The 26,046-nt window shown below is 35.2% G+C and overlaps 1 protein-coding gene across 1 annotated transcript; it reads right to left on the bottom strand.

Annotated features, from left to right (window-relative positions):
• Positions 1-11,394: 11,394 nt before the first annotated feature.
• On the bottom strand, positions 11,395-13,256 carry LOC127878344 (zinc finger protein 862-like). The gene is made up of 2 exons (XM_052424870.1): positions 12,960-13,256; positions 11,395-12,303 (listed from the first exon to the last, which is right to left on the bottom strand). Exons 1-2 carry the CDS (start codon positions 13,254-13,256, stop codon positions 11,395-11,397), a joined length of 1,206 nt encoding a protein of 401 aa, XP_052280830.1.
• Positions 13,257-26,046: the final 12,790 nt, after the last annotated feature.

The raw sequence follows: 26,046 nt of genomic DNA, 5'->3' as shown, positions 1-26,046 counted from the left end.
TTAGCAGTCAAGTTTTGTTCAGTGAGTTAATCCATGACATTTACAAGTCTGATATTCTTTCAATTTCATCTTGATGTTCCTTGTCTTTAACGTCAAACGTGAGGTAATAGTGGATACGTGTTTCATGAAGATATGCACTTCTCAATGTTATTGTATTACATAACAATACCTCTTAACTTGCAAAATGTGTCATAACATGAGATTGAAAAATTAGTTAGCTTGCACAATGTTCAGTTGTTTCCCTTGTACTTCTTTAGTATTTAATATGACTTCTCATGGAATCATCAAAACTGTTCAGCTTGAGTAAAGGGAAGTAATTCTAAGAGTCTTAGATAAGAGGCAATTCTAAATATATTTAGAGTAGTATTCCTTCTCTCACAAATAATATCAATGCACAAAATGGTGGTTTTCTTAACTCTGATATTAATTATAATTGGCCCGAACAGTATACTAGAACTCCGCGATAAAACCATGGCAAGTTACGTAAGAAACTGATGATAGCCAACGGGTGTTACCCTCCTGGAAATTATGCTTTTCATGCAATATATATTCAAAACATATTTTTCGACACATACTACGTAAAGGTTTAACAAATCAATATTTAATTCATAACAAATATAACACAAGTATAAATGTTCCGTTAAATTCCCAAATGAGAATAATAATTTGTAATCCGAAACACAGTTCCGATTTTTTAATGTTAACAAGACGTTTACAAATGCTTCTAATATAGTCATCATGTATATTTCCCGACAAAAGAGCGCGAAAATTATGCTGCTATGTACAAGGTCAAGGAAAGCATGCATGTATTGATTTTTTAATACAAACTGTGTAGCGCAGTGAACATTGAAATCTGTTGATTTCCGTTAAAAGTTTCTTTGGTAGTTTTTAACACAATTATATCGCCAATAATTTGATATTTCCTCTAAATTAATATCAAATCAAACACGACCTATCTTTATTGTTACGGTCTTTTAGTTGAGTAATTATTGAAACAGTAATCGTACTGTATAGTATACTGATTTAAGAGAACATCTGGACGGAACTGGATTAAGTGTTGGGCGTTATGAAAACACACATAGCATGAGTCTACTGACCTATTGTGTAGACTGCTGTTTGCGGTGTTTGGACAAAAGAAATTAACATGTGTGAACTGAATGTAACTCTCCCGATTTGGTCCATAATTACCGGTAATACATTGTTTTGAATGTAATTATTTTAATCAATACATTTGCAATCTCAATCGCAGCCGAAAAGTGTAAAACACGAATTTTTGATAAATTGTTTTGAATAAAAAAATTGCAGTCGGGGGTAAACTGACACGGTTGGTCGGGTAACCTGAAACAAACATGTTTTTTTTTTAGGCCTTACCCACCCCAGAGCCATTGATAAAGGTAAAGGCAGCTTGATTCCTGTCCTCTTTCAAATTTATTGAGAGGTCCACGGGTACTACTTACCCTTTCCCCCCAATTTTTGTTTGTACCCAAAAAAATTTGTAACCAATTTTTTTCGTACCCATTTTTTTTCTCGTACCCACATTTTTTTCGTACCCATTTTTTTGGTCAAACCCAAATTTTTTACGTACCCAAAATTTTTTTCATACCCAAATTTTATTTTGTACCCATTTTTTTTTTTTCCATACCAAAATTTTTGTTTGTACCCAAATTTTAGTTTGTACCCAAATTTGTTGTGTATCCCAATTTTTTGTTTACATAATTTTTTCGTACCCTAATTTTTTCATACCCAAATTTCTTTTCGTACCCAAATTTTTTATGTTTTAACATAACTTCTTCATTTATTTACCAATTGACTTCAAATTAATACTGAACATCTCTTATGACAACATGGTCTATCTCGACCATCAATGTCCACATTACCCACCCCGGGGCCCCACCAACATAGGCCTTGCCCACCCAAAATTGCCTTATAATGTAACATATATTATATATATCGTCGTGGGGATACGCGTCGGCCTCTGCCACACCATTTTTCTAGTTAAGATTGAGAGTATGATTAAAATGATGATTATGATTAGTGTTTATATTATCAATTACATTATTATTATTCATATTGCAGGCAGATCTAAATGATATATTATTATACATTATTATTGTCATAATTATTATTATAATTGTAATAAGTACTATTATTTATGTATTATTATTATCATAAGTATTATTATTATTACATAAGCACAAATGTTTTTTGTATATCTAATCTATGTTTATCATCATTTTCATTGTATTGCTATCTAAACTTGCCTACAAAAATCAATCATACTGTTAACCCATTCAGTGCGGGAACCGAATTTTGAAGGCCTTGCAAGCCTTTGCAAACAGTTTGGATCCTGATGAGACGCCACAGAACGTGGCGTCTCATCAGGATCCAAACTGTTTGCTATTCTGATAGTATTCTTTGAAAAAAATCGAAGAAAATGCTAATTTTAGAATTTCAGCAGACGACATTTTAGCAGAAGACAAATTTCCCAGCATGCAAAGGGTTAAAGTAATTCACTCTGCTTGTATGACTTCCCCCTAAACTAAACTGTACCAAACTTGAACCACGAACAAAGTAACATAAGTTTTCGGTGTCCGAAAATTTAGATACTGAAAATATTAATTTTTTTTAGGTGTATGAAAAATTTAGAGACAACAATTAAATGTCCAAAACTTATTATTATATTGAAATAAAAAAATAAATCAATGCACAATAGTGTTTCTACTTTAAAATAAAAACAACTTCACAGCCAGTGTTCGACACTTACTAATCTGAGTAAGGAGTCCAAGGACTCCTAACTTTTTAAATTGAGGAGTCCAGACAGATTTCAAGGAGTCCTACAATTAAGACACTTTTAATATCATATTTTCGGCTAATTACACATGTCAATCCATGAAATGTTAAATTGTTATTGTATGTTTGTTTTCAAATCAAAGTTGTAAGTGACTGCTGTTCAATATTTGTTATATCACATTGCAAAATATTTAACGAATTCCAGTAATACAGGGCTCGAAATTAACACTCGCACACTCGCAAAATGCGAGTAAAAAATACAGATTGCGAGTTAAGTTTTAAGCCACTAGTATTTTTGCGAGTAAATAAATAGTGAAAAGAAATGAGTAGGATTAATGCTGCTCGACGTCATGATCGCTAAATCTTAGGTCAATTTATAGAACGCCCAAATACCCTTATGCGGAAGCGCGCACCTTGTATGTAGACTGGTATATACAGATACGCGGATGGTAGTGGTACAAAGGAAGTGAAACAGTCGACTTTTCACACATGTTCATTGAAGCGAAAAATAATTTGTCACTTTATTCCCACAGACGGAAATAACACAAAATATACATAATACAAAAGATAAAGCAAAGTTAACGGTTTAGTTAGAAAAAAACGGATTTTAAATCCTTCTACAAAAACAGTGAATAAGTGGGAAAAATAACTTAAAATAAGACTAAAACTTGTTGTAGATGAAGATGTACTTTGTATGGTTGCAGAAATAAAATGTGTATACATGTTAAGTACTTTTATTTTGTTTAAATAGTACTAAACTAATGTCCAAGGTTTTTTATGTTTCCATCAAAATTTGCGAGAATGTTTTTGATTTTGCGAGTTGGTATTAAAGCTGCTCACAATTTTTTGCAAGTAGAAAAAAAAAGTTAAATTCGAGCCCTGTAATATTTAAGTTAATAATTTACTTAATTATTGTAAGATTTCAAAATATACTATTTTTCTGCCCCCCTTCGAAGAAGAGGGGGTATATTGTTTTGCTCATGTCGGTTTGTCGGTCGGTCCGTCCGTATGTCCGTCCGTCGGTCCGTCCACCAGATGGTTTCCGGATGATAACTCAAGAACACTTAGGCCTAGGATCATGAAACTTCATAGGTACATTGATCATGACTGGCAGATGACCCCTATTGATTTTCAGGTCACTAGGTCAAAGGTCAAGGTCACAGTGACTCGAAATAGTAAAATGGTTTCCGGATGATAACTCAAGAATGCTTACACCTAGGATCATGAAACTTCATAGGAACATTGATCATGACTGGCAGATTACCCCTATCGATTTTCAGGTCACTAGGTCAAAGGTCAAGTTCACAGTGACTTGAAACAGTAAAATAGTTTGCGGATGATAACTCAAGAATGCTTACGCCTAGGATCATGAAACTTAATAGGTACATTGATCATGACTGGCAGATGACCCGTATCAATTTTCAGGTCACTAGGTTAAAGGTCAAGGTCACAGTGTCTAGAAACAGTAAAATGGTTTCCGGATGATAACTCAAGAATGCTTACACCTAGGATCATGAAACTTCATAGGAACATTGATCATGACTGGCAGATGACCCCTATTGATTTTCAGGTCACTAGGTCAAAGGTCAAGATCACAGTGACTCGAAACAGTAAAATAGTTTCCGGATGATAACTCAAGAATGCTTACGCCTAGGATCATGAAACTTAATAGGTACATTGATCATGACTGGCAGATGACCCGTATCAATTTTCAGGTCACTAGGTTAAAGTTCAAGGTCACGGTGACTCGAAACAGTAAAATGGTTTCCGGATGATAACTCAAGAATGCTTACACCTAGGATCATGAAACTTCATAGGAACATTGATCATGACTGGCAGATGACCCCTATTGATTTTCAGGTCACTAGGTCAAAGGTCAAGATCACAGTGACTCGAAACAGTAAAATAGTTTCCGGATGATAACTCAAGAATGCTTACGCCTAGGATCATGAAACTTAATAGGTACATTGATCATGACTGGCAGATGACCCGTATCAATTTTCAGGTCACTAGGTTAAAGTTCAAGGTCACGGTGACTCGAAACAGTAAAATGGTTTCCGGATGATAACTCAAGAATAATTAGGCCTAGGATCATGAAACTTTATAGGTACATTGATCATGACTGGAAGATGACCGCTATTGATTTTCAGGTCTCTAGGTCAAAGGTCAAGGTCACAGTGACAAAAAACGTATTCACACAATGGAAATCACTACAACTCGGCTAAAACATGGTATTGGTGCTGAAAGTAGTCTCACTTACTCAAAAAAATGAAATTGTAGATACAGCATTTCCTTGGTGTTATTTTTAAAGCTCAAGGTATCCCCTACTCAAATCAAGTTGAATTTTATTTGATCATGCATGCATTATTTTTTTATCTAGCATTTTCATCCTACGGTATAATACAAGTTACAGACACTACACTAGTCATTTAACATGCAAGAAAAACATAGCAGAACTTCAAAACTTCAGATATTTTCACTTTAACATCAACTACAGGTTATAAACTGTTGAAATAAAGCAAAAAACCAAAAGTGAATACTATCTTAACAAAAAAAATCAAAGCATTAATTAATCAGGTATCAGACCAAAAGAGAACCAAGCAAGAAACTTTTCTATAACTTTTATTATAGACCCACAAGATAGCTAATTAGGCATTTGTCTGAAACCAGGAAGTATATTCAAACAAAATAAATCGAAACGATTGGTTTGAAAAAGCATAAGTTTTCATAAAAGGTAGAATTGCATGCTCATAAGTTTGGTTACAGACACTACCAAAATATATGATTCCAAAAACAGTTGCAGAATGGCATAAAGCATTAAAAAATGCACTATAAAAGCAAGTTTACATAAAAACAGTGACTTGAACATTATATCAAATGATTTTTTATCTGTTAGAATTTTAGTTAAAACACATTTTTTGTGTACATGATCTGAGTTGGTTACAGACACTACACATGGGGTAACATTAATAGCTGTCCAGGAGACGTGTAGCTTGACAATTCTCAATGCTGGGCACATACAAGACAAAGAAGACTAATCTGACATTATGAGTTTGGCATCTCATATGAATTGGCACACCTGTATAGAGTTTCAAATTAATATAATCTAGAATTTCATTATGCAGCAATAAGCATTACCAAATAATGTGCGGAAAACTTTCCAAACATTTCAGTGTAAAAAAAAAATGTAATTTTGCAAGCAGCAAATCAGTGATGTATTTATAACCCTTTGTTACTCTAGCTATCAAGATAATCACAGAGAAGTTTATGCTTTAAGTAATGTTTGCCCTGAATTTGAATTTGCGAAGTCCACTTTCAATAATATCTCTGGATCTTGTGCGCTATAAACAAGATGACATCTATTGATTCCTGTAAACAGTCATCTCTTCCAGGCCAAATTTGCTTAACTTTCAAAATAAATATATTTCAATCTGATTTCTGTTCCAAAGCAAACACTAAAATGTCCTTTGATTCCATTCTTTTGCTCTAGCCTAGCAGCTACGAAGGCATCATAGTTGTATTTTAGCTTCTCATATTTTCGTTTGTTCTCCCAATGCTTTACCTTCATGCAGCCAAACCTAGTCTTATTTTATCTTTTCTTTTTTGCTTGATTTATCTTTGCTTCCTGAAACAAGAACGGAAACAAAATTCATTTTCCTTTCTTCAAAGTTTTTGCTACTAATTAAAGTGTAAGAATGTAAATTTATATACATGTAGTGTAAAGCATACAGTGCGCATGTCTTCATTGATCCATTCATAAGCAAAGGAAATGATTAAATGCAGCCATTTGGATCAAAGTAAAAAACAGAAGTTACTTCAGACATGGTTAAAACTCATCACTTTAGCTTTAAAAATGATTTCATATGCTCTTTGATAGCATGAACAATAATAAGTTAAATGTGTAGGCATTGTAGAGTCTGTAACCATATGACCATCAAAACAAATTGTTTGATATTGTGTCTGATCTCAGTAAATTCTCAAATGGTTTTGTTTGGATTTACTGTTCTCATGATATTTAATGCAAAAAACTATGTTTCCAATTGCATATTCTAGGAGATAATTAAAAAAATGCCAGTTTATAGAAAGCTACACTATGAAGACAATTTATTTACATTATTATGATAAATATTTCAAATTTCAGACAGAAAATGTCTAAATAATGCACCTTAGACATCAGCAATGTAATACAAAATACAATTTTGTTTCATTTTACTCACATATAACAAAAAAGGTTTAAGGCTTACAGAAGAAAGTTAGTTGTTACAGACACTACAAATTTTAGCGTAGCATAATCAAAATGGTAGATACATACCTGAGTCATTACAAGAGGTTTGTTCTTGTCTTCTCTCCATATTAAAGGGTTTTATCATCGTAAAGAACACAGACATATTTAGATAAATCATTTTAGAAAAAGAAAATCAGGTTATATTGTTCCTAAATAAATTGTTCATAAAATAATTCCACAAGAATGCTTACAATACACTGTAACTCCAATATAACGCGGATGACGGGGTCCAAGCCACGCAACCGCGTTATAAACGGACAGCGTTATAAGTTTTGAGCTAATTTATTGCAGGGGGATATAAAAACAGGTAAAGTATAGCCTATAATATAGGTCCTGTGTATTGCCATGCTCTGTTGTCATCCGAAGATACTTGCATATAAACCGAATCGAACGATAACGTAATACATACCGCTTTTCTAATGTGCACATGCATCCGATAATCCAATATAATTACAACATCAATTACGAAAAAAATAATCTTTAACATTTATGACGAGAAATATGAGATTCATAAGCACATCCATATGCCGACGCCAATTTTCAGAAAAAGAGTACAGTGCATTATGGGACAGAGCTTTAATTGGGCGAGCGACTTTAAATTTAGATTGAATGCAATACGACACATGTACAAAGAAATGTTTTTGTTGCGTCATACGCGTCATGTAAAAATCGTGCTTTCCGTGGAATTTCTGATAAATGGCAAAAATTAAAGTGAATCTCTGTTAAGTATACTGCGTTAGCACTTAAATAAATCGTTAGGATTATTTCATTCATTATTCGTACACGTACAGAAACAACAGAAACATTAAACATAAACAAAGATCTTTTTATTTATCAAGCATGTATAGCATATAATAAACGATAACACTGTCAAAGTTTATACAATACACGATACATACAAAACATTAACAGGTAATTCATCTATTCGCTATGAAATGTGAAATATTCCGTCATCTTTCTCTGCTTGCACAAGTCTCTGGCTGCGCAGTATACTAGTTGTGCGCAGTATATTTCACAGCCGCTCCTTTCATATGGACAAACTGCAATCAAATCAAAGTAAAAATGTTTTAATCGTTTTGAATAACTTTAATTTGATAATTATTCCACTTGCACTTACCTTATTGAAAATAGCGCACTGAGCCGCTCTGATAGAGAATACATGTAATAAACACTGACTCGCAAGTTTTCACACCTTTATTGACCTTTATTGACATTACACAAGAGATTAACACCAGTTAGCTTTCTCGTGTCGTTTAACTTCTAATCGATTAAAATCGATTAAAATCGGTTAAACGGACGGATAAAGCAAGCAGGCTGTGATCGCCGCCATCTTTGAATTTTCTGAAAATACATGAAGATGCATAACATTGGTTTGAATCAGAAATGGAAGGTTGGAGAAAAAACGGGATCCAAGGACCCCCCGCGTTATATTGGACACAGCGTTATAACGGACCGCACTATATTGGACTTACAGTGTATTTCATCCCAAGAGGTCTTGCATTACCTTTTTTTGCACATTAATCTATTGCACAATGTATGATGTAACATTCCAACATAAAAGATGGAACTTTCTCATGAGTAAAACAAAATATTTATGAGAAATAGAACAGGGATTTTTTTCCTTCATTTTTTACACATTTTTGTAGTGTCTGTAACTTTTTCTAAGTAGTATTTTTTCAATAATGATAATATTTTAGCAAGGCAAATTTCAGCCAACTTAGACATGACATGAATACACATTAGCAAATGTAGTATTTATACTTTTGCATGGAAAAACTTCTAAACTATTGCCACATAAAACTTTCAATGGTTACAGACACTACAGAATTTTAAATAAAAAGATTTACCAATGAACTATCATTATTGCTAAAACCCCGGCTTGTCTAGTAGTTTGAATTGGTTTTGTACTTATCCTAATACATAACTAAATTTTTTATGTTAATACAAGTTTAATTTAATGAAATTTTGTACCAATAATTGGAGTATAACAATAAGTTTATGTTTGAATTTTAGTGTTGAAACAAAGTCCCTGCTGGTAGTATTTTACTTATAAAATCCATAATATTTTACCTATTTCATTAATTCAAGCAGCAAATCGTACCGGATACAAGTCTGTGTAAGATTATACCAATGTTTGCATCATTTGTTTCTGATATTAAGAGCATTTCTCATTTAAATCAATAGATTTTTTCAAGTGAGACTGCATAACGCTAAAAAAAGGCCATTTTTAGAGCATGTTTCAAGGTATATCTCAAGAACATGTAGCACTAGCCTCTTTAAATTATCAGGAAAGTAAGATGCGAGGTTCCAATTCTAAGCTTGCGCAAGCTTAATGAATCGCAAGCATGTTAGAAAAGCTTGCGATTTTGGTTTGGGTATGCCAGTGTAGTGGACCTTTAGAATTAATTCCTATCTTGTATATTTTTTCTTAGCCATGGATATAACATAAAAAAATAAAAATCAGCACCAATACCGTGTTTTAGCCGACTACAACAGCCCATATGGGGGGCATGCATGTTTTACAAAAGCCCTTGTTGATATTTTAATGTATATGATAAGAATAGTAAGTTTGGACATGAAAAACTAGCTTTAATACTTTCCAACACAAGGTAAATTAAATTACATTTTCTCAAGTACTTGTAAATAAATCAAGTGAGTAATAAATTCATTGAAGCATGTATTAAATTGGTATAATGCAAGATCTATTTGATGATACTGATTTCATGAACATTAACTTGTCACACATTATTATATTTATTACCTTGTTGATACTGTCAAGTGGTGGCAATTGCCCCAGTTAAGTTAACATTTTAACATGGATCAGGGATTTCAATAGATTTTTAAACCCAGGAGTCAATGACCCCTGGACTGAAATTTTGAGGAGTCAAATTGACAAATGCTGGGGTCAATTTTGAAGCGCACAATTAAGTGAACGTGAATTGTGTTTTTTGTCTGTTAAGTTTTATTCAAATTGTTTAGATAAAAGAACACTAAGAGTGACACAATTTCTTATTAAGTTATATTGCTTTATTAAATTATTAAATAACAATATCATGATAAATAACGTAACAGAATGTTAATAAATTGGTACACAATGATAATGACAAAAAAATATAATTATGAAGTACTGCTTATTTGTAAAGCAATACATAAATCAAGCACCAGGAATACAGTAATCAAGCATCAGGAATACAGAAATCAAGCATCAGGAATACAGAAAACAAGCATAAGGAATACAGAAATAAAGCATCAGGAATACAGAAAACAAGCATAAGGAATACAGATATCAAGCACCATGCATACACAATCAACATAAATGTTACCAATAAGTTTATCAATGACAACAATCAATTATAAATAACTCTTAATGTCATACCAACTTGTAAAAAAAATCCTACATTCTAATTTAGAAGTTCACACAACAGTATTGGCATATAAAATGTTTCATATGAAGGAACAAAAGTAATACAATGTAGAATCTTTTTATCAATAATACTAATACCAACCCATAAATACCTTTAAATACTGGTATAAACTATTTTTTTCATTCATTAACATGCACCTGTAACACTTTTATTCACTTTAATTTTTAGGCATTTATTCACAAGTCTCCATTCACCTTTTGACATCAAAATGTTATTCTTCTTTATTTTCTTCTCTGTTTACCATTCATGAAATTCCTGGCAACTTCTTAAGCATCAAAGTCAGATACTGATGGTCCCTCTTCCACAATTCGGATTAGTTTAGTTAGTTTGTTGTGCTCCATCCTGGACCTTGCCTTGATTTTTAGTCGGTTTTGGGTGGAGAAGCCTCGTTCACATGCCACACTTGTTACTGGTGCAGTCAAGATATACTTGGCTAAGACAACATAGTCAGGAAACATGTCCTGGTATGAAGATATGACTTCCTGACACACCACTTTCAGTGAACGCCCTTTCATGTGTTTAAGGACCATCTTGAATTGTAGGTAATTGTTTATCATCCTGTTGCTGTCAATCAGCCCAGCTGCTTCACCATCACATGCACCCAGCCACTTGCAGATTTCTTCGACCTCAATCTTTCCATATTTCCCAATCTCAGCTGGCACAGTAGGCAGATATTTAGGATTCATGACTCTGTTTGCCAGCTGCAGTTTATCCATGGACTCCTCTTCAAACCTGTCCTTGATGTTATTTATTAGTGTGTCCAGGTATGAAGAAGAAGCTGTCTGGAAGCCCATTCTATTTTGCTGCGTAGCAGTCAGCTTCACATCCATGTATCTGCTTTCAACAATTTCGCTGTACGTTTTTTCTAATTCCACTCCGTTGCTTTCTTTCATATCAATTAGTGTCAACAGTGCTTTGAACCGACACATTAACTATTTCAATGTCAAGTTCGTCCTTCTGGAAAGCACGACACAGTGTGTTCACAACCTCAAACACATCTAGAAGGAAGGCAGTCCTCAGAAGGAATGATGCCTGTCGTACTTTCAGTAGGATGCCTTTTGCCTCAGCTGTCCCAGATGCTGCCTGGCTTTCAAGGGTGGTCACTAGAGCTGGGTAGACATCCATGATGGCTCTTACTGCATACTGTAAAGATAACCACCAAAAGCTGGCTGGTTCTTTTAGTGTAACATGCCGAGTGTCTTGGTCCCCATTCATGACAGTTTCCATCTCTCGCAACTGATTGTAGCGTATAGCAGAGTTATGGTAGAACTTGTAAACATTCTGCACTGTCATGCTGTACTCATTGAATGAATCTTCATCTCGACAGGCCTGTCCAGCACATAGGGCAAGACGGTGGGCGACGCAATGAATCTGCACTAACCGGGGATTACACTGTTGTCTGAGCTTGACACCAACTCCATTCAGCCTTCCTGCCATAACTGCTGCCCCATCACTTGCCATGGAAATAACCGTCCCCATGTCAAGTCCTATGTTTTTACACAGTTTCACAAGTTCACTCACAATAGTTTCCGCTTTACCATCAACAATTGACACACAGTCCATGAAATGAATGACAGGCTCACATGTCCCTGCTTTAAAGCGCTTGAAGTACACATTTAGTTTCTTATGAATTGTGATGTCTGTGGTTTCATCAATTATAATCCCCACAAAGTCACTAAACTTAACATCCTCCAACACAGCCAACTGCACATGCTGGTCAATGTAGTCGAGCATCTCGTCCTGAGTCCCAGATCCAGTATATATGGCAGACTTGTCTTGAAGATCAGGACATCCATTGATTCGCTGAAATGTACAACAATAGCAAAATAAAAATATGTTTAATGTTTTATTTTGTTTCAATCAATATGGGAACAGTTATATTTTAAATTATCTTTTATGACATCATCAGTCAGCATCATATTTCACAGTTTCAATGCTAATATATATCAACACAAAATATGTTATTGTTGGCGTTGTAACATGCCTAGTAGTACATTTCCTTGGTTACGGTCCGTGTGCAAATAAATCGCTCGTGAGAATCATTAACATGTTCCAGAACACTATTATATTTTGTTTCAATCAATATGGAAACAGTCATACTTTAAATTATCTTTTATGGAATTATCGATCAGCATCATATTTCACAGTTTCAATGCTAATAAATATCAACACAAAATACGTTATTGTTGTTGTTGTAAGCATGCCGAGTAGAACATTTCCTTGGTTACGGTCCTTGTGCAAATCGCTCGTGAAAATCATTTATATGTTCCAGAACATGTTGCAACAAGGACTGTAAGTACATGAGGCTTTAAATGAATGATTTTAAATTGAAATATAAAATAATATTCACATCTTAACCAATTAGTAATGCAACGACTTGCACCCGTATCGGTTCTTTTTTTCAAAATAAATCATAAATATCTGAAAAAAAAGACAAAACTATATACAGAATTACATACCTGCAACTCGATAAGTCCATGGTGGGCATCTAGAGGTAATCCATTATTTGCAACAAAAAACAGGGTCCTGAACTGAGCTGTTTTTGATTCGCAGTTTACACTATCTACTTTCTCTGTGTGTTCTTCAATGATATGTTGAACTGTCTGTTTCTTGGCCTTGGCCATCCTACCATTCACTACCATGACATGGTCAACATGCACTTCGTGACGAGTGAGTGCACTTTTCTGATAATTGTTTGAGCCTGTAGTGGCAAACACATTTGTTTTCCCATCGTTAGCGCACCACTGGCACTTCATAATTAGTCCGTCCTTCTCACATTGTTCCGTAACCAGCCATGCAAAAGACTTCATCCATTCCTCTTTGAATTTTCTAATCACTTTTTTCGGCGAATCAGTTGTTCCGTCATTATTCCTTTTCTTGGGCTCCTGCGTAACATCATTCTCTTGAACGGGTTTTTTCTTATTCACAGACCCGCCGGTCACAAAAGAGAGTATACTCATTATGTAACACCTTATGCATATCCTACGTCACGGCGCCAAAAATGAATATGTAAACTTTTAGATATCCTGTGTCACGGCGCCAAAAATGAATATGTGGCACTTCCACCCTTATGTAAATCTATTGTTTCGCAAAGTTCGTTTTAAGTCGCGTTGTGTAATTTTTTGATTTGACTTAAATGTCCCAGATTCGTAGATTATTCATCAGTTTGCATAATAAGGCAACAAGTATTTTTGTAGCATATAACAACTTTTATTCTTGATTAAATATTGTATTGTAAATGTATTTTATTCTTATTTGTATTGTAATTCTTCTTTAAGAAATTGAGACAAGAAATAATCAGAAAAGAAATAAACAAGATACTCCATCACAAAATATAATCCGTCCAGAAAAACAAATGTCCAAATGTCCGTCTATCTTGCACTATCCCGTGAAGCCAGAAATTGGGATATTCACTTGTGCTAATTCAAACCCGCTTGGCTTGAATGGCTCGCTGCCTTGGCTCGTATAGAGGCCTCAACACGGTCCGTTTTATACAAAAATGGTGACCTTGGTGCTGACCTACTTGTTTTAGGGAGTAAACAGCGTTATCCATCACTTTGACACAAACTCATAACCATAAAAAATATAACTATAAACGGGATATAACAATGTCCATCACTTTTTGGTCGTTAAATTATTTCTTACTATATAGGCTTATTTAACCTGTTTATATAAGCTGTTTACATAAGCAGTTCGTGTATAATTAATATTTTATTGACCGCAAGATATGGTCGAAAGTGCGTCATTCCTGTCCTAAATGTATTTCGCCCGTGACAATGCATCTCATGTTACTAAAATAGTAATGACCATATAGAAATAGTGTTACATACACCCCTTTCTAAGAAAAATAATTAAGGGTTTAGTTCCTTTTCCAAACCGTCCTTAAAGTCAATGTCAGGGAAGTCCTATGCTATGTCGTCACAATGCATATCAAACAACAAAACATCAATTTTCATCAACATGAAACACCATATCAAATAATATAACATGAAAATGCAAACCCTACACCAAAGTGTCACTTTAAATAATAAGTCTTATACAAACAGACACAAAGTCATTCACTGTATAAGTATGTTATCAGGATATGATTAAGTATAAAGTACTACAATAAACATAAAGTCCTATAACAAACACAATATCCTATAATAAACACAAAGTCCTTTAACAAGTCAAGTCCTACTATAAAACAAAGTCTGACTATGAATGTAAAGTCCTATCATAAATGGGAACACTTTTGTAAGTCACACAAGTTCACTATTAAGTCAAGAGTCTACACGTGCCACAAATGTCACTTGGTTCACTAATCGCCTTCGTTGCACAAGTCGCCCGGTCAAGAATGTCATAACACCCGGCGTCTTAGTGATGAACCATGGTCGCCCTGCACGTGTCTCCAGTGTTCCTCGGTTTATGCAAATATACAGACATACAATTAACATATCATAGTAAAACAAATCCTAAGTTTCGGTCTCCTGAGTTTTAGGATACAAAGCAATGTAATTGAGGTTTGTTTTATTCTTTAATGGCCCCACCATATCGGTGATGTTTTCCCTTACCGGGGCTGAGGCATTCATGCTCGCCATCAAAACCTCGTCAGGACCCATCTCAGTCCTTAACCTTTTGCCAAAGTACCTAAATTTCTTAAAGAATTTCCTGTTACATCTATTTCTACATTTGACCTTAATGATATAGGCTAATACACCTATGATAATCAATGTAAGTACACCCGTAGTAATGAATGAAAGCATGTTCAATTTATTTTTCGTGCTATATTGCCTAGCGGTTTCTATTTCATTTAACAATGAATCCATGGGAATAAAATCTACAGAAGGGAGTGTTTTGGGTATTTCAATCGTCCCATAATCAATCACTTTTTCATTGAACTCTTTCCATATAGATAATGAAGATATATTAAGTGTTTTCTTCATGATTTGTACAAAATCATCAGTAATGGTAGCGGTAGACCGGTAATCAAATGTAGCTGACAACGTAATTAGATCATTAATTGCCGTACAGCCTTGAGGAATAGTAATTATGTCAAACGGTGGGTTAATCGTTGACCAACTCGACTCTAAATTGTTTTCACGTTTGCAAGTGATAGATAACCTCAGTGATTTTGGTGTCACCACAACCCAAACACCATTAGTAATATATTCTGCGTAAGGTAGCTGTACATTGGGTTTAACCAATTCCCTACAATTTTCAGCTATTAAATCTTGTTTATTCATGAATATATGAACAATACATGTGCTTGATAGTTCAATCGGATAAAGAGGTTTCATTTATTGACAAAATGGTGCTCCAACACAATTATTTATCTCGCCTGTCTCAAGTAATGCGTATCTCGTTTGCTTCGAGTTTATCGCTATACCGGCGTATGGAATGTCATATTTCGCTACGGCCATATTTGACGTTAATTGGCTTTTTGTCGTATTAGCAAATGTGAGCGGAATATTAATGATGCTATACATCTGATAATATTCATATTGCTCGTTTAGTGGTATTTTTACTACCATAACCATTTAGTTATTTTCGATAACGCCCGATAATGGAAGATATTTATAGTACTCCAAAATTTCCTTTTCGATGTCAAACGGTAACGTATTCAACGGTGGTAATTCATTCTTGATTTCTTAAAGTAAATCCTTTAACTGATAAGGAGGATTTAAATTTGGTGACAAATGTCCTAAACTTAATGCAGTGAGTTGATTATCTAAATGTTCAAACATAAGGGTTGCTCGTGACATTAAATCCCTTACTTCTTGAATAAGTAGATCCAAATGAAAATATGCTATCATGAAATTATTAGTTTCAAGTAACCTGGCGTTAACCTCGTCAGTTACGTTACGTAATCTTACTTCAACTTTGCTAAGGGTGTTTATTACGTCATTTAACGAGTTGCGATTTTCTTTAACCGCGTTTTGTGTGAGATTCAGCAGCGTTAAAGACTGTGAACTAACATGCATTAAACGTAATTGTCTCTGATGAAGAGTACTTAAAACAGAACGGATCTGCTGAATATCGCTATCTTTAGCAACACCAAAACTGCTCTTAATATATCTGATCCAAAATCAACTAAAGCTCGTTCCTGACGTATAAACTTGTTTGAATTTACTTTAACATTTTTCTGATTAAATCAATTAAAACTTGTTTGAATTTACTTTAACATCTTTCGGATTAAATCAATTACAATGTCATTTTTATCGGAGTAATGTTTCTTAATCGACCTCGGACTTGCGTATTCGACTACATTAACCTCCATATCGGAGTGATCATTTCTATCACCCGAATTCGACCTCTTGTGTTTACGCATACGCTCTGACCTACGCTTGGCCAAAGGTACTTCATCTTTACTATCCGATGAATAACTGCGCTATAAACACGTCGCCTAATTAATTTCGCTAAGCGCGTCTCGTCATTGTCCTACATACGACCCTCCCTTTTATCATCAATGTGAGAACTCATATAGCTATCACATCGCCTAATTAATTTCGCCTACCTCCAAGTCGTCTCCATGGCTCGGGGTTACGACCTGTATAGACCTACGCTTACCTCTACTTTCCTTGAGGCGTTCTTGCGGTACATTTCATGTATCTATGTCTACACATTTCACATTTCTAGCGTGAACCGTATATTTCGCTATTTTACTACGTTTACGACTCCTACACATTTTAAATTTCTAGCGTGAACCGTTCATTCCGCTATTTTCCTATTTTTATTATTATTCTATTTATTTATTTTATTATTTTTATTATTATTTTATTTATTATTTCTACTACTATTATTATTATTATTATATTTGTGTTGTTTTTAAATGTTCGTAACTTACATCCCTATTAGTGGACAGATATCATTTGATCCATATCCCCCGTGACCTTTTCTTGTGTTTACCTTTTTTAAGATATTTTGCTCCTTGAGAGCCCTATTGACACTTTCCGTTAAATTACCCGGATTACTCTTAATCAATTTATTTCTTACAGATTGATCGATCAACCCTATCAGTGAACTGGCCTACTAAAATTCGTTGCATGGGATCCCTCTCATCGAGTTCACCATCACATGCATCCCTAGCTAACATCAATAGGCGTTCCCCATAATTTGCAACATTTTCCCCTGCACGTTGCTTAACGTTCCTTAATAGCTTTAAGGCGTATTGTGGGTCAGTTATATCCCCGTATCGCATTTTCAATTCAGCTTTTAAGTCAATGTACCTAACTTCAGGGTTTGTGGTTAAAAATAGCTTTAAAAATTCACAGACTGGGCCTGAAGCCGTCTGAAAAACTAATTTAATTTTCCTCAGGCCTCATCGCAATTATGAATCATAAAAAATTTCTCTAGTTCTAATGTCCAATCATGGAATTCCGACGATTTTCCCGAAAATCGTGGTAACTGTGTTAAAGCTGTGTTTGCATATAAAGTGTCCGGCAAGTTAATTAAACTTTCAGCCAGTACTTGAAATGGTGTTTGTTGCGATCCAGTGGTCATCTTTATATTATTTTCTTAAAAACCGTAACCTTATTTCTTAATCCTAAAATGTAAAAAACTGAACAGCGTAACCTAAAATGTGGGTATTAACCAGCTCAACCTTAAATATGAGTGTTTAACAAGTTGGCAAGTAGGTCAAAAGAACTGAGACAGAAAAAAGTTCTGACCTGACTCCGGTTCACGTGACAAAATGCCTTTCTCAGCTTCCGGCAAACGTTTCTCAGGATAGCTCCACCGATAATGTGCGTGACCTGTAATTATTAAACCAATATTTAAATAATAAGAATTATTTGTTTAACAATAATTAAATCTATATAATAAATATAAATCAAAATGTTCGTCGCTGTTTCCGGTCGTTGTCGTGTAGGTTGTCCGCTGCTCCCGTCGCCAAAGTCGATGTTGTCGTTGTTGTAGTTACTGCTGAAAGAAAATGTGTTAATGTCGTCTGCTTTCCTAGCGTGTCGATGAATGGTTATTGCTGTCTATCGTGGCGTCCCACTGTAAAGCGAAATGTTGCACTGCCTCCGGTCGTATCGTCCAACTGTAAAATGAAAATGTTACTGCTTCTTGTCGTCTGCTGCTGTCACACGGCTCCAAAAATAGATATGCTGTTGCCTGCAAACTTTAAATATCCTGGCACGTCGCACCAAAAATGATTATGTAACACCTTATGCGTATCCTACGTCACGGCGCCAAAAATGAATATTTAAACTTTTAGATATCCTGTGTCACGGCGCCAAAAATGAATATGTGGCACTTCCACCCTTATGTAAATCTATTGTTTCGCAAAGTTCGTTTTAAGTCGCGTTGTGTAATTTTTTGATTTGACTTAAATGTCCCAGATTCGTAGATTATTCATCAGTTTGCATAATAAGGCAACAAGTCTTTTTGTAGCATATAACAACTTTTATTCTTGATTAAATATTGTATTGTAAATGTATTTTATTCTTATTTGTATTGTAATTCTTCTTTAAGAAATTGAGACAAGAAATAATCAGAAAAGAAATAAACAAGATACTCCAACACAAAATATAATCCGTCCAGAAAAACAAATGTCCAAATGTCCGTCTATCTTGCACTATCCCGTGAAGCCAGAAATTGGGATATTCACTTGTGCTAATTCAAAACCGCTTGGCTTGAATGGCTCGCTGCCTTGGCTCGAATAGAGGCCTCAACACGGTCCGTTTTATACAAAAATGGTGACCTTGGTGCTGACCTACTTGTTTTAGGGAGTAAACAGCATTATCCATCACTTTGACACAAACTCATAACCATAAAAAATATAACTATAAACGGGATATAACAATGTCCATCACTTTTTGGTTGTTAAATTATTTCTTACTATATAGGCTTATTTAACCTGTTTATATAAGCTGTTTACATAAGCAGTTTGTGTATAATTAATATTTTATTGACCGCAAGATATGGTCGAATGTGCGTCATTCCTGTCCTAAATGTATTTCGCTCGTGACAATGCATCTCATGTTACTAAAATAGTGATGACCATATAGAAATAGTGTTACATTTTGCGCAGCACTCATTTTCTTTAAATCAAATATTACTAAGCCATATTGTCTTTCACAATAAGAATTACACCTTTGATATTAAAAAAAGAAATTAATCCGATCAGATTTTACACAGTTCGCAAACGTTACTGATAGTTTACACTTTAGCAATGAACATTTTAAGCCAATGACGTCACCTATACATGTACATCTACAGCTCTCAACAAATACTCGCTAGACGGTACCCGCTTATCGGCGCCGCATTAAAGGGATGCTTTGAACTTTCATGACCACGTGTTGTATTGTGTAAACTTAATTTCGCGAAAAAAGGTAACCAAGAACGGCGCCTTACCGTCTTGTGTTCATTGTCAATTAAGACGCGTTAATTGGTCATTCTGATATAAACAATTGCTATTCTTGCAGTTTGGATTAAAGTGTTGACAACTGAGAATACAGGTCGAAAAAAAATTTTGTGTTTGTGTCAATTAATAGGTGTTAGTTTTGTTTACAAAGCAATAAGTCATTGGTGTTTTCGCAGTTTGGATTTTATTTTGGATAATGAACCATAATTCAAAGGTACTGATTTAACGACATAGCATGTGCTGCTAATCTCCTATTATCGCGCACGCTTTCTGTACACAGTAACATGTTTATTGGTAGAGATGAGATAAGATAAACGTCGCCTGGGGTATCCCCTCGATGTATTGACAGAGTTTCCAATACTGGGGCATGAATGTCAATTAGGAGCATAACAGGATTTATTACCATAGAACTCGAGATGTTAACTGACTGACGCGCGGGTCAAATTTTTGGCGCGTCAAAATGACGCACTGCAAAAAAATGGTCGGGTCAAAATTGAGTCATTTTCAATTTGCTCGCGTCAAAACGCAGGATTCTGCGTCTATTGAAATCCCTGATGGATGTTCCACTCTTGTTTACAACGGCTTTCAGCAATAACATGGTCTCTAGTATTTGTTTATTTCCTCCATAGCCATTATTAAATCAGTGTGTCATTTTTTAAATGCACAGAGAGCCCTGTGTGTGGTCGGTCAACTTACTTCACATCTTAAAAAAGGGACTGTACAAAGTGTTAATTAGTGAATATTTTGCCCCCCCCCCCCCCTTCAAAGTAGGTTGCTGATAGAAGTCTGGCTGACCATCCATTTTGTGCACCTGCCCATAAGGGGATGTGCCACATGTAACATTTTTCTCATAGGTTAATCCATTTATGCCTAGCTTCTAGAAAAAGGCCTTGGCAAACAGCGTACACCCAGATGAGAAACCGCATAATGAGGCGTCTCATCAGGGTCTGCACCGTTTGCTTCAAGGAATTTCTGTAAGAAATATTCTAAATATAGAAATAAATATACTATACATCCCTAATTTGTTAAATAAATTCAGGGTTAAAAGTCTTCCGGTTTGTGCCGGAATTCCGGTTTTTCAGGGCACCAAAAGGTTGTTTTCGTAATTCAATTAGGGTTAAACAACATTCTCGGAGCCTTCTGTTGTGCTAGTGTCATAGTTAATGTATCACACAATAAGGGTGTAACATCCCTATATTTCTCATTGCTTTATATATATTCTTTATAATATTTCCAAGAACATGGGAATTGGGAAACGCAATATAATTTTAATTTTTATTTTAATTTCATTATCAGGTTTTTACACCATGAAAACATGTTTAGACAATATTTTGCATGCAAAGCACAATTTCCACGAGGATAACACCCTGTTGCCATTATCAGTCTCTTAAGTAACATGCCACGATTTTATCAGGGAGCAGTGCACGGTAGGAACCGATTAGTGAGGTTGGTATGACAATGTCTAACAAGAGATGTGTTTGTCGGAAACACAAGGCCCCCCTATTGCGCTGCTTTGAAGCCATATATTTGACCTTTGACCGTAAAGGATGACCTTGACCTTTCACCACTCAAAATGTGCAGCTCCATGAGATACACATGCATGCCAAATAGCAAGTTGCTATCTTCAATATTGCAAAAGTTATGGCCAATGTTAAAGTTTTCGGACGGACGCACAGACTAACAGATAGACAGTTCAACTGCTATATGCCACCCAACCGGGGGCATAAAAGCTGCAATAAACCACTGTACTCATCAATTGATAGTGACACCGGTCATTCACGCTCAAATGATTCACAGCCGGTCCGATCTTCAGTACCTTGGGGCCATAAAATGTACAATGTGTAAACAAGAGCTGTCACCATAGGATGACATATGCCCCCTATAAACGCTTTGATAGAAGTTATGAGCATTTTTCGAAACCTAAACACATATTTTGAAACCTAAACGCGGACCCCAAGTTCAACGTCAAGGTCACAGGGGTCAAAATTTTTGTGCGTATGGAAAGGCCTTGTCCATTTACACATGCATACCAAATATGAAGGTTACATCTCAAGGGACATAGAAGTTATGAGCATTTTTCGAAACCTAAACGCAAAGTGTGACCGAAAGACGGACAGACAGACGGACGAACAGTCCGATCACTATATGCCCTCTTTTGGGGGCATAAAAAAAATCGGGTATTGTGATGATTTTTATAGTAATGAGAAACTGTTTGGCGAAGCTAGTTTACTACAGAAAAAATATCAGTGAAAAAAAACGGCCATGATCGTTTCATAGTTGGCATGTTCCCCTATTACTATATGCACGGACAGTGACAGGGAACCAAAATTAATAATTTTGGATTCTTTGTTTATGTCCATGTGTTCAAGCAGAATGATATGTGGCACATTTTTCGGATCCACAAAATTTCAAACATTCTGATCTTCCAAAACAAATAAGGAAATCAACTTTTTTTTAATTCAAAGATGATTTTAAAGGAGTCCGACGGACTCCCCTGACGCAAAAACAATCTCATTTTAAGGAGTCTCGGACTTCCAGACTCCCGTTATTGTCGAACCCTGACAACTTTGCTTACTCTTGCCGGAAATGATTCAGAACAAAAAAGTAAAATCATTAAACATACTGCTACAGTACACTCCACGCGTTTTCCCCAAAAAACGCGCTCCCTCCGCGTGTTTTTTTTTCTGCTAGCGAGTGTTCACGCGGCGTTGAGAGAGCGAGGTGAACTCGATAAAACACTCGGCATTACGCCGCGTTCGCTAATTCCCGCGGCGTGTATTACTTTAGCCTAGTCGGTAAATGCAGACAATTTCCGTTCTTATCAGTGACCGCCGCGCAACGCCGCGTTAGCAGTTTGCTACTGGGCTTGCCAAAAATAAAAACATTGTTATAATAAATTGTTTAAATACTGTAGTACATGTATAAATTAGATAATTGTATAGAAAATTAATACGTATAAAAATTATGTTTTTTAATTCACAGGTACGTCTACAATATGAATGAATATAAGACATTTGACAAATTAATATTTAAATCATAACACATTTAACACAAGAATAAATGTTCCGTAAAATTTCCAAATGAGAATAATAATTAATAATCCGAAACACTCTACGATTTTTAATGTTAACACGACGTTTAAAAATGCTTCCAATATACACTCATCATGTATATTTCCTGACAAAAGCGCGCGAAAATTATGCTGCAATGTACAAGGTCAAGGTATACTCCTGCAAAGCGTGCATGTATTGATTTTTTTATACAAACTTTGTAGGGCAGAGAACATTGAATTTTGTTGATTTCGGTTAAAGTTTCTTTGGTATTTTTTAACAAAATTATATCGCGAATAAGTTGATATTTCCTCCAAAATAATTTCAAATCAAACACGCCGAATCTTTATCGTTACGGTATTTAAGTAGAGTAATTATTTTAACAGTAATTGTACTGTAAACTGATTAAAGAAGACATCTGGTTATAACTGGATTTTAAATGTTTGACGTTATGAAAACACGCAAAGCTTGTCTACTGACCTATTGTGTAGACTGCTGTCTGCGGTGTTTTGACAAAAGGGATTAACATGTGTGAATGTCACTCTGCTGATTTGGTCCATAATTACTGGTAAACATTGTTTTGAATGTCGACGCAACAAGAATACAACTGTGAATATTAAATGCAACTATCAACTCAAGAGTTACCACCTTCTTTTAGCAATCAATGGAAAAACCTACCTACAAAGAGAAAATAAATGCATTAGCGAGCAGAGAATTGACTTTGTTCCGACAATTAAAACCATTCCTTATGCATTCGTTGAACGTGTTTACTTGAGTAAGTTATGCCTTTAGACAGGAAGCGGCTTTTCTTTGATTACGTCAAACTGTCAATTCACACAGATTTGCGAGATTTTTAGGGTCCTTGGTCATTTGTTTACATGTTCAGTATAGAAAATCACCTGCTAACATGAAAACTTTGGATTAAATTATCAAAATAAAAACAATGTTGCAAACTGTGTTTATATTAATTGGTAAGTATTAGTTAAAAGACGACGTTTTGTTTGTCGTAATCAAGGAGTTTTCTATACAACAACAACTACTTCTACAACCACGTCATGATCGATCTATCTTGGTTGTTTGTTTTTTTTAATTGTAAATATTATACTACATATACATGTATGTACTTGTAATAAATGTAATTTTATTTGAGAATCAGGAAGTCAAACAAAATTAAATTGATCGTTATCTCGTAAAACACGGAGTTTCCCCCACGTTGGCAATGCCGAGGGCCGCCACGTCAGCTTATCAGTTTTGCAGATCGTTAACCGCCGCGTCCAAAGTCATGCAAACGCCGCGTCTCGCGGGATTTTCTTAATCTCCCTCCAGGTCAATCCCCGCGGAGTATGGAGGGAAATTGGGGAAAACGCGTGGAGTGTACTTTACCTTCATAGGAAGATATCGTTTAAAATGATGTTGGGTGAAGCAATTGTTTTCTACCAGTATACATCGTTATTTACCCAATTACACAAATGTTATGTTCCATTGGCCTTAGACATGCGTCTCCCAGGTTTATATCCTTAATCTGTTTGTAAAACCCGATGATCAAAGTGTCACAAGATAAGCAAATACATTGCTTAAATCTGGTAAAATAGTGCTGTAAACTAATTTTTTTTACTGTCCGAAAATTTAGAGTCATAACTACATTTATGTTTTATATTCCATTACATTTTATGACAAACATAAATTATTTATCATCTAACCATTTAGAATAAAAACAAACACATTTGTTTAGGTGTCATGACAAGCAGGGTATTTTATTTCTTGAAACACACGCACGAAGTGGGTGTTTATATCTGACAGGGCTTTCTACACATAAATGCAAGAAACAAATCTTCTGACGATCGTATGTGTTCAATGAGCAACAGATATCGACCCCAATGGCACCGCTCAGTTGAAGAGTCTCGAGACGTCAGTAAACGTTGCGACATCCTTCTTATATATTTAAGAACTGAAACTATACTAAATCCATTCTGTAGAACACGTCGTTATACGTATCATTAAACATGCTCATGCGTTACATGTTAATAATTGAATATTATTAATACCCATCAGACGTCAAGCCTAAACTCAAAATCATACAATTGCACAATTTAACTACACAATTTAAAATCACAAGCCAACCCAAGGACGCCACGGCCCTAGGAACCGCCCGTCCGCTGCCGATGCCCAAAGCGCACCGAGGACGCCCCCTATGCCCATCCACAACGCCTATTTGCGAAAAGTACATAAAGTGAAGCATTAGTTTTGATAAAAGCAGCTGCTAAAACTATAAGATTTATTCATTATCATCAATTATGAGAAGTGCACATTTCACGTACACCCCAAACAATAATCGGTGGTAACGCACGATTCAGGTGTAACCGCGAGCGGGATACGCAACCCTACTGCTCAATTTTCATTTTTCTTTTAATGGCAGGGGGACGTATGAGGACCCATGGCTCAAGACCGGTGTCTAGGTGCCTTCATCACCTCCTGAAACCTCTAATTTTAGAGGAATCTACAAATAATCAGCTGTTACTATATCGTAAACGTTAAGTATTCTTTTTAGAAAACCATGTAAATCTAATGGTAAAATGTCCGGAACCAATGCCCCTTTCTATCTCAAGTCAGTCATCCGTCTGCTCTCATAAAACTCACTGAAACACATAAAACATAATATTAACATCAACACACAAACAGAGCATAACTAAATAAAACGATTTAAATCAAGTCTTCGCTCTACCCTGCTTGCCTGTCGAATGACTAAACCTACAAATCTGTGCACGAGGAAATCTTGATTTCCCCATCATTGGACATATATCACCTTCAAAAACCTGTATAACCAGTTTATTCATTCACACAACGATAATAAATACATTTATGTTTTATATTCCATTACATTTTATGACAAACATAATTATTTATCATCTAACCATTTAGAATAAAAACAAACACATTTGTTTAGGTGTCATGACAAGCAGGGTATTTTATCGACAGAAAAAGAACGGGGCAAAAAAAACAACGCACAACTAACAACATACAACACCAAGTACCATATATATTTACAAATCCAAACGAGAAGAAACAATTGTTTGTGTTTCATCCGAATCTCTCACGTAGCCATCCTAAGCACCAACAGTCTTCCACTGCCCATGCTTTTTTAACACT

This window comes from Dreissena polymorpha, chromosome 4 (genome assembly GCF_020536995.1).
Source record: "Dreissena polymorpha isolate Duluth1 chromosome 4, UMN_Dpol_1.0, whole genome shotgun sequence".
Lineage (NCBI taxonomy): Eukaryota > Metazoa > Mollusca > Bivalvia > Myida > Dreissenidae > Dreissena > Dreissena polymorpha.
This window is presented reverse-complemented; position numbering and strand designations above follow the sequence as displayed.

Coding starts and splice junctions, on each gene's coding strand:
- LOC127878344 (XM_052424870.1), bottom strand. CDS start 13,256: ATGAAGTGCCAGTGGTGCGCTAACGATGGGAAAACAAATGTGTTTGCC. Junction 12,304..12,959: donor ATGGACTTATCGAGTTGCAG/GTATGTAATTCT, acceptor TGTACATTTCAG/CGAATCAATGGATGTCCTGA.